General features: G+C 26.7%; 3 protein-coding genes across 3 annotated transcripts; 2 read left to right on the top strand and 1 right to left on the bottom strand.

Annotated features, from left to right (window-relative positions):
* The first annotated feature begins 249 nt into the window (after positions 1–249).
* LOC132917253 (putative hydroxypyruvate isomerase) lies at positions 250–1,688 on the top strand. The gene has a single exon (XM_060977904.1). The coding sequence runs from the start codon at positions 562–564 to the stop codon at positions 1,348–1,350; it is 789 nt and encodes a 262-aa protein (XP_060833887.1). The 5' UTR covers positions 250–561; the 3' UTR covers positions 1,351–1,688.
* On the bottom strand, positions 1,345–5,328 carry LOC132917244 (transmembrane protein 209). Its single transcript, XM_060977892.1, has 11 exons — positions 4,955–5,328; positions 4,738–4,887; positions 4,395–4,570; positions 4,210–4,332; positions 3,500–3,637; positions 3,117–3,224; positions 2,933–3,054; positions 2,640–2,868; positions 1,984–2,081; positions 1,693–1,902; positions 1,345–1,547 (listed from the first exon to the last, which is right to left on the bottom strand). Exons 1-11 carry the CDS (start codon positions 4,957–4,959, stop codon positions 1,422–1,424), a joined length of 1,485 nt encoding a protein of 494 aa, XP_060833875.1. The 5' UTR covers positions 4,960–5,328; the 3' UTR covers positions 1,345–1,421.
* Positions 5,329–5,503: 175 nt separating this feature from the next.
* On the top strand, positions 5,504–10,423 carry LOC132917202 (putative uncharacterized protein DDB_G0277255). The gene is made up of 3 exons (XM_060977823.1): positions 5,504–5,962; positions 6,942–7,132; positions 7,204–10,423. The coding sequence occupies exons 1-3, from the start codon at positions 5,828–5,830 to the stop codon at positions 9,785–9,787; spliced, it is 2,910 nt and encodes a 969-aa protein (XP_060833806.1). The 5' UTR covers positions 5,504–5,827; the 3' UTR covers positions 9,788–10,423.
* The last annotated feature ends 361 nt before the right edge of the window (positions 10,424–10,784 follow it).

Raw genomic sequence — 10,784 nt, 5'->3', positions numbered from 1 at the left:
GGACAATAACATATATATATATATATATATAGCACCCACCTATTGTAATCTGCACTCGTCGGGTGATTATAACATAGTGTATTGTATAGTTGTATTGTTGTGCTCGCGGTTCGGAGTTTGGACTATTTCGAGTGATATTTTGTGGGCGGAGAGAAAAAAAAGGGGTGCGATGAAACGCAAAGAGATCGTACGTGCGGTAAATACGATCGTCTTTGAAAAGTTTTGTTTCGACCTTGTGATAAAACCACGGATAAACATACACGGCGATACTGGGCGACCCGCCTTGAAACTTGAAAGTTCAAACTTCATTCACGCTCGTGTGTACAGTACCTATTATTATTGTATTTGAATATCGATTGTTATTTGATTTTCGAAGTTTCAAACGTCCATACTATTGAGTATACTGAGAACCGCAATATACTCGGTACTTACAATACAGTCGGCGATAAGCGATCTAACATTTAAATCGGTTTTTTGACAGAGCAAATATCAGAGGTGAGATTTAGTTCAGTTGGAGTGCATTAAATTCTGACAAAAGTTTTATTTTACATAATATTCAATATGAATTTGAAGTTCTGTGCTAATTTATCGTTTATGTACCAAGAAGCAAATTGTCTTTTGGAGAGGTACGGTTTGGCCGCTAAATCCGGATTTACTTATGTGGAGTGTGCATTTCCATACTCTGATTCTTTGGAAAAAGTAGTGAAAGCAAAAACCGATGCCAATGTACAACAAATCTTGATAAACGCACCTAGGGGCGAAGCCAATGAACTAGGTTTTGCAGCGATTCCAAGTATGGAGGATAGTTTTCGTTCATCTATCGATTTGGCTGTATCTTATGCAAAAGCTTTGAACTGTTCTAAGATCCACGTAATGGCAGGCATCGTTGTTCAACCCACGGAAGTTAATCATCAGGCTTATGAAAAAAATTTAGCTTATGCTGCACAAATCTTTGAAACTAAAGGCATTACGGGTTTAATCGAACCAATCAATAAATATTCAGCTCCAGGATATTATTTAAATTCATACGAACGAGCAATTGACGTATTGAAAAAAATTAATAGCCCTAATCTGAAGCTACAATTAGATATATTTCATTTGCAACAGATCAAAGGAGACCTGACAAATAACATTAAGAGCTTGCTACCTTATGTAGGACATATTCAATTGGCTCAAGTTCCTGCACGTAATGAACCAAATACCCCAGGTGAAATAGATTACAATTATATTTTTCAACTTTTAGAAGAACTTAACTATAGTGACTGGATCGGTTTAGAATATACCCCAAAAGACGATACTGACAAAGGTTTATCGTGGATAAGAGATTTAAAAAGAACTGTAATATTTTGATGAGAAATATTTAATAAAGTATATTACAACTTGCAAGCATTTAAAAAAATAAATTAATAATACAATTTAATTTATTCTATAATCCAGAGCATATTTACTCCAGTTTTTCCAAGGTTGACACTCTCCAACAACCCATTTTCAGTCGTTTTAATATGATGCAGGAACAATAAAACCGTAAAGAAAAAGTTATTACGACCCTGAAACAAAATTAAAAATTTATAAAATTTCATTTATTTTACTTTTAATATTGTATCATTGTTAATAATATTCTATTATTGTCAAATTAATCATAAATCTGAAACTGTATATTTATAATATATTATGTTACTAAAATGGAATTACCTTTGGAAAATTATGTGTTTCTTTGCCAATTTTTAAACTGTAATGAGGTGGGACATTAGATTGCTGAAAAATTACCACTTGTTTATTATCAGATTTTAATTTTTCTGGATACTTGATCAGATGTTGAACAGAAAATGGGTTTTTTCCCTTAAGACGTGTTAATGGAGATAACTGAGAATCTAAGTATGTAGCTAGTAGATGCATAACTAACTAAAAATAAATAAAATAGTTTTATATTAAAAAATTAATTTAACCAATGTTAATCATATATTTTCATTAAATAGTCCTTACAACTGCGTCAGATGGTAATTCACTATTCCATTCTTTTCCTTTAAATGTTCCACCAGAATTCCACCGATATTCGGTTAAACAAGGACCTTTGGCTAATTCTGAAACCATTAAATAATAAATAATAATATACTCTTAAAATTAATACAATTAATTGGGTACTAATGAAAAGGTTATTGTTTCCCCTCCCACCAAAAAAATCTTTGAAAATACACGATTGTATCATTTATTGATATGATGAAAAATATCTTAATATGTAAATATAAATTTGCATGGATAAATAAGAAAAATATTAATAAATAACTCTTTATAAGGTTTGATGTAGAAGGCATTGTCTCTTGTTATTTTGTTAATTTAAAAGCTCCAATAAACATGCATAACAGTATATTATAATATTTATAGACATAAAAGTGTAGTTAAATTATGGTCATTTTAAATAAAGAAACATAAATATAACATACATGTATCAGTCTCCAACTCACAAAAGAAGTTTCATGGTTTTCAGTGACTACTGACTGATGTTAATTGACATTAATTGTATGATATTTTTGGTAAGTAAAATAGGTGAGGGATGCTTAAACTATGATATGTTTTTGTCGGGATACGGTTAACTTTTATCATTAAGCGCCGGAGTATACCATCATTATTTATTTATTTACCTCTTATGCGTTGAACTATATATTCTTGATTCGGAGATACTTCAAAATATGGAATAATATACAGTAAACTAGGTATAGTTTGAGCAACTTGAATTGTATGTGCAGTTTTTTTTAGTCTTTCTAAACCAACATTTCCTATTGATACATCTACAAATCCTTGATTATACAATGCTCGATCAACACTTTCAATTTCTTTTACCAATCGAGAAATAATTGTTTGTGAAATCCACTAAAAAAATTCAATATTCTATCAAAACTTAATTTAATTAATATTAAATAAAAATTAAACTTACAGTTCTTAAATTAACAGACCATCTTTCAACTTTATTATTATCGACTTTAAACTTACGCCATACTTCTGAAGCCATAGCAACAGTAGAAGTACTCTCATTAAGTTCAGATTTTGATTGTTCAGCTAAAAAAAAAAAAAAATTAAAACATTTAAGCTTCAAAATAATCTGTATTTCACCAACTTACGTGATGATGCTACTTGATAAATAGAATTTTGTAGCATTGAAGAAATAGATGTGTTTGAGCAACCAGAACGTTCCCACATAGACATGCTCCGTTGTTCAGAATCACGTTCTAGAAGTAAAATTTAATTAATGTTTATTATTTTCAGGAAATAATTGGTAGAAAAATGTAATGGTCTTAAAATATTTGTAATTTAATTCTATATTTTAAATAAATTTAATTATTGTTAAAGAGTTAAGTGTACTTAAATAATATAAATTCAAACATCCTGTGTATGATATCTGACCATGTGTAATGTACTCAAACAAACATAACTCTTCAGTTAAAAAAAAAATACAATATTGATTGATTTACATTAAAAGTAATACATTATAATAAAATATTACCAGTGAAAGAAAAACTATTTTTGTTGTCGTAGTCTTTTAGGTATTGTTCTAAAGTGGATAAATCTTCAATAGTTTCGTCATTTTTACTGGTCATATACTTAGTTGCATTTCTATTTCGTTTCTCTGGTCCAAAGTTGTCTACAAATATTAAATAATTAAAATAATCTTATCATCTGTAACTTAACTTGTGTTCCAATAAATTATAAATACTTAATATTATGTACACTTTAAAACATTATCTGTGTTCTTTTGTTGATTTTTTTATGATACTTTCATTTTTAAGTGAATTATGAGCATTTTTAAATATTAAGTTTGATAATAGACTTTTTCACACTAATATTTAAACTAAATACACAAAACTGGTACAAAAATGTAAAATTACTATAAAAATATATTCTTCCCAAGCTTTTACAGTCCATTAAGGACCTCCTTTACTGCCTTGATCACAACTCCAAATCCATCTTACAAAAATGTATTAATGAAATCACAAATTTATTTGTGGTATAAAAATGAGCCATCAAAAGTGAAAATTACTTGTTTTTGTAACAAAGTGCATAATATGTTTTTATTTCAGAAATAGTTATTTCTTTTAAATTTTAAATTTAATTAACATATTTATTAGTTAACAATATTCATTTTTATAAAAATAAAAATATTAAAATAGATCATTAAAATTATATTATTTATTTATTCTTGACATGGTAACTCACCAGGTGAAACATGAAACTTTTGGTTGTTCCATTTGTTAGATATCCAGTTAATTGGTGTACTTGTAGTCGCAGGAGGTGTTAATATACTTGATGAAGTGTCTGGCGATTTTACTTTTATATAAGCTAAAATAAATAATAATGTATAATTTAACTAGTATATCACATGAATTCAGTTGTATGCATACAGTTGGATAAGCCAAGTGTCTGGAAGTGTTCTGGCGACAGGTGTAAGGTGTTGGTGGTTATCCATAATTTTGTAAGGGACAATAAATGATATAAAAGACTTAATAATATGACTATTGATGACACTGATTCAACAAATCTCCACCATGGAGTATACCAAGAATATGGCAATGCCAATCTAGAAACAAAAGTATTCTTAACTATACATTTTTATCTTTAAGAAAAATATTAAGATTTATATGGTCATATTTCTGGACCGACTAAACATACTATATTTTAAAAACATAACAACAATGAATAATTTAATCCTAATCAAGTACAAAATGACGTGAAATAATTACTTACAAATCATAAGTGAGCATAGACAATATTATGACATTAACAGTTCCCCAAATAAAATGTTGCTTCATTCGATTAACACTTATCGTTAACTGAATGGCGTCTTTCACCAAATCCTTATTATATGCTTTTTTTGATTGAAATTCTGGCGGAGTCCTATAAAATTAAAATTATATGTGAATGTATAAACTGTACGACAATCATTTTTTGAATAGGTACATACCTCATGATTAAAATTATTTTTATAATTAATAGGCACTTTATAAATAATTGTTTATAAATGACAAAGAAATTTTGATTTATAGATGATCAAACATAATAAAAAGAATCGATCATTTCAAAGAATTAAATCGTATTCACGAGTATAAATGCAGGTTAGTAGTTAATTTTTTCACTTGTCAAACACGGACATAAAATGCAAAAATTTAAAATTCGCATGTTTTCCGTGATTGTGTTGCGATATCAATGGTGAATGGATTATCGATAATATAAGACTTATATATGTATTTTATATTTAGATCATAAAATTGAATGTTTTTAACTTAAAACTTAAAGAATTTACAAATTACAATTGTCAATTATTATTAACGTATTTGAAAATTTCAATAACCAAAACAATGATAATTCATTATTCCGTTTCTCACTTCAGTACGCGTAAAACAAACGGTTGCACGAAAAAACATCCGAATCTATGACGTCATTAATACTAATATACATTCTCTATCAATCTCAGACACAAATGGTATTATCACAGACCGCCCTTTGGTATTATCTCATTTGTGTAGTTATGCTTAATATCGTTATTGTTGTTGTTGTTTTCGTATTTTAACATTTTTAACTACCTACTAAATTTGTAAATTATTTAATTGTAATAAACTGTAATATAATTTTATAATAGGCAGATATATATTTTATTATATTAATATTAATTATTATAATGAATACATATTTGTCAGTGTACAAATTTAGTACAAACATTGACTCGTGCAGAGTAATTTGTATTTGATTTCTGTGATAGTATTTTTTTATTTTACTCAAATGTATTTACTGTAAAATATTATTACATTTATTAGTTTGTTGTTAATTGTATTCAATTATGCAATGTAAAAATCACAATGAAAAAAAAAAACTGCTCAACAGCATTTGTGAAGTTAATATTGATGGCAAAATGGCTTTAGTATCTTTGTATGATGATCTTCCTCATTTTGAGTACGACCTGACAATTGATAATGTAAGTATAAATATGGATTTGAAATAATGTTAACAACTCAGTATAAATCAATTAAATTATATATATTATGGAAATGTATTTATAACTATTATTTAATTTTATAGTAGGTAGGTCTATAATTGTTTTTGCGGAAGTGTAAAATTAAAAAAAAAATACTTATGACAATTGACCTTAGAACAACCTTAAATTTGTTATTTGTTTAGCTCTAATAGTAAATTGTAACTATATTTTTTTGTAAGTCACTGTTTTAAAAATGCAGTCAGTCTATATATTTCGTTTTTCTGGTTTGTTGTTCCTAAACTACCTATATATCCCTATATCTATGTTTAAAAAATAAAGGATTTATTTTAAATACATGTCATAATAGTTACTAATTAGTAATTACAAAATTAATTATTTTACCTGCTTTTACAATTAAATAGATTAAACATGTAAAATTAGGCAAAAAGTATACATGCCAAGTATTTTTATTTGTTACAAATTGTTGTTTAAATATTTTTAACAAGATTGTACATGAAGTTGTGTTGGTGCCTGGCAATCATGGGGTATTATGTATACTTATAGTCCATCAATAATATATAATGTGATATGTATTATTTTACTATTACAATGTTTTAACATTATTATTAATACTGCAGACTTGTACTGTAGATAATTTTTGGATTTTCAATAATATGATATTCTTTTGTTTAGTATGCTCGAGTGTTCAAATTAGAGAGGGGCAAAAAATTTCTTTTCTTTTAAAATAATTTTTGTGTACCTATTTTAATTATGTTTTACTCAATTTGAAATTTAAATCATTTATAACATACATTTTTTTATACTTTTTTACCCTCCTATATTTTTTCCAATCCAAGTACTGGGTACATTTATAATACTGCAGTACCTATATTTATATTTTTAATTATTAACTCCCTAAGTTCCCCCCTTATTTATGCCATTGCTACATGCATATTAATATATAATTAAATGTTTATAGTTGCAGAATTCAATTACAAAATTGAAAACATTCAATCAAGAACTGAAACAACACATTAAGCAATTGGAAAATGAAAATACTCATTTTAAATCTGTTAATGTAGTATTATCTAAAAATATCACATCATTATATAAAACTGCTAGCAGTGAAATCCAAAGGAAAGATAAAATAATTGATGATCTTCGCAAAAGGTATGTAATATAGATTTGTATTTTTCTTACATTATTGAATGTTAATAATAATTTTTCTATTAATATTTTAGTCAACTTTATTCACGACCATCCACATCAAAAATGTTTTGTTCTACTAATAATTATCAAATAGAAAAAACTGAAGTAAATAAATTATCTGAAAACAAGAAGAATACAGAACAAATCAAGAATACTGTAGAAAAAACTACAGTGCTAAACCCAAATAATAATGATGCTATTACAACCATTATCATCAAGCCTAACCCTGAAATTCCTAAAACAATTTATTATAAAAGAATGTGCCAAAAATTAGCTCAACAAAACAAAACTATTGAATCTAAACAACAGATGACACAGCATAAAGAAAATACAAATACCGCAGATAAAATAATAAAAGATAAAAAAAACGAAGAACTTAATTATGATGAAAATATATTAAAAGAAATGACAACTTCTCTTATTCATAATGAATCTAAAGATATTAATTCTACGCTAGTAATTTGTGAATCAGATATAACCTCAAGTGACTGTGAACTCGATACTACCCCAGTTATTAAATGTGACAATGAGGAGAAAGATAAAGAAAATGTTTCCGTAGAATCGTTTTTTTCAAAATTAAAACAACCAGCTAAATCGAAAAAAAGATTAATAATCACTCCAGCTACTATTGATGTTCAAAATAAACATCCTAAAGCTTTCAAAAGTATTAAAAAATTAAACCAAATTAACAATTTGTCTTCAATAACACAATGTGTTATTAAAAATTCACCAGAAAAACAAATAATAAAATCTTCAAACAAAGACACTCAGTCAATATGTATTAAAAATAATATCCCAGAATATAATCCTAAAACAGATAATAAACCACTTACAATAGAAAGTCCATCTCAACAAAATAGTAATCAGTCCACGTGCAATTTAGATACCCTTACGTGTACAAATAATATCACAGAATCAAATCACTTAAATAATTCTACAAAAAGATCTTCCAAAAACACACCTGTCGAAACAAGTCCTACAAATAAAACTGTTACACCATCTATCAATATTGAAGTTGAACAAGTTCCAACTACAAAAAAAGCTAATGTAATAAAAAATGACAATAATACTCAAAAAAAATTTAATCAAGTTACTCAATCATCATGCCTTTTAAATAAAGATAATACTATTAAGTATAATTCAAAAACAGATAACAAACTACCCTCAACAGACAAACTTCATAACCAAAAATTATTCACTTCTGAAAAAAATAATCAAATACAATCTTTAAATATTGAAGTTGAACAATTCCCTATTAGAAGAAGAAAAACTGTAATAGAAAAGGATACACTTGCATTAAGTAATGCAAAAACACCTTCACGCGTTACTTCTATAAATCCTTCAAACAAAAATGAATTAAACAAGTCATCAGAGAATGTAAAGAATAATAATAAAGAATCATCAAGTCCGGCTCAACAAAAGAATAGTCAATCTACTTACAATTTGGATACCCTTACGTGTACAAATAATATCATAGAATCTAAACAATCAAAAAATTCTATTAAAAGATCTTCCAAAAACACACCTGTCGAAAAAAGTCCTACAAGAAAAACTAATGTAATAAAAAAGGATAATAATATTCAAAACCAATTTAAGAAAGTTACCCAATCATCACGTGTTCAGGATAAAAACCATAAAGCTAAATATGATTCAAAAACAGATAATAAACTACTTTCAATAGACAAACTTCATAACCAACAATTATTTACTTCTGAAAAAAATAATCAAATAAAATCTACAAATATTGAAGTTGAACAAGTTCCAATTAAAAGAAAAACAGAAGTATTAGAAAACGATAATAACTCTTCAAACACATTTAATAAATTCACCCAAGAATTATGTATTAGAGATCATAAAAATAAAAATGATTCAAAAATGGATGAAAAACAAATTTCAACAGATATATTTTGTAACCAAAAATCCACTTGCGAAAACAAAAATCAGATACCGTCTGTAAATATTGAAGTTGAACAATTCCCTATTAAAAGAAGAAAAAGAGTAATAGAAAAGGATAATAATAGTCTTGCCCTAAGTAATGTCATAAAACGTTCACGTGTTACTTGTACGAGTCTTTCAAACAAAAATGAATTTAACAAATCCACAGAGTATGTTAAATGTTTGTCTGTAAATAACAATAAAGAATCATCAAGTCCATCTCAACAAAATAATAGTCAATTCACGTGCAATTTAGATACCTTTAAGTGTGTAAATAATGCAACTGAGTCCAAACACTCTAAAAATTCTTGTATAAGTTCCTTCAATAATACACCAGTTGAAACAAGTCCTACTAATAAAGTTGTTTTACCATCTATCAATATTGAAGTTGAGCAAGGGTTCATTTTTAGACAATCAAATGCAAGAAAAGTAATAATGCATTCAAAATTTGATGATAAAGATGATAAACAAGAAACAAAGAAAGGAAGACGTGTTCAGTTGATAACTATAGAAGATCATTATTCAACACCAGTGCCTAGTTTTAATGGTGCTAAAAAAACAGACATTGATGTTAGCAATAAATCTATTGTTACAGAAAAAATAGTTGAAAGTAGTAGTCACTTTTTTGTACCGCTTGTAAAAAGAAGAAGAACTATGAATTTTGGCAGTTCTGATTCATAAGTTCTTACTTTTTCATACTACTTAAATTATTTTTAATACTATACAACAATGTTAGTGATATCTACTTCTCATCTATGAACTATATATATATATTTTGTTAAATTTTTACACATATATTACATGATAAAAAAGCTGCTTATAGATAGTGGATAAAAAGTGTTGAGATACAAGTGTTGAACATAAATAATGCAGGCATTAAAACAGTTATTTTTAAAGGAGCTTGATTGAACAAAAATAGTTAAGATTTTGTTAATATGCTATTTTCTTTTACATTGCTTTTTTTTTTTTGTTATCATTTAAATGTCTTTTTCTGCCCATTAAAATACGTATGTAAAAAGAGTATATATACCGCCAGTTTTTGGTTTATAAATAAGACGGAATATACAATGTAAATTTATTAAAAACAAGTTAACTTAAATGCGACATGACTTCAAATTTAAGGTACCTGAATTCTAGTTTTAATATTTGTATAACTTTTTTAAATTATTAAATAACCATTTAATATTTATTGATTTGACTACTATTTTTATTTGTAAATTATTTTACCATATTAGATGATTAGTTGTTCTTATATAAAAATATATTACTCTGTTATTTATTTTTAGAAATGTTTAATAAAAATTTTACCATCTTTAATACTTTTTATTGTTTTTTTTTTTTTTTTTTATCGAAGAAGAATGTTTAAAAATAATGAAAATTGTACAAGTGGTTTGATAATTTTAAGAAATATACTATTTCAACTTTCAAGAGTTGGGATTTCAGGCATCGACATCCAGCTGAGTTATGAAGAAATTATAGAATAATAATAAAATAGCACAATATTACTGCTATTAAATATTATTATATTAATAATGATTTATAGTTATATAGTCAAAAACAGGGAAAATCGTTGATCTTGTATGAGTTTTAATTTAAAACAGCCCTTTTAGCCACCCCTTCCTCTCTTGGCTACGCCACTGTAATCGAAGCCAAGGAGACTTTGATGAAGAATATCTCA

Source organism: Rhopalosiphum padi, chromosome 1 (assembly GCF_020882245.1).
Source record: "Rhopalosiphum padi isolate XX-2018 chromosome 1, ASM2088224v1, whole genome shotgun sequence".
Classification (NCBI taxonomy): domain Eukaryota; kingdom Metazoa; phylum Arthropoda; class Insecta; order Hemiptera; family Aphididae; genus Rhopalosiphum; species Rhopalosiphum padi.
This window is presented reverse-complemented; position numbering and strand designations above follow the sequence as displayed.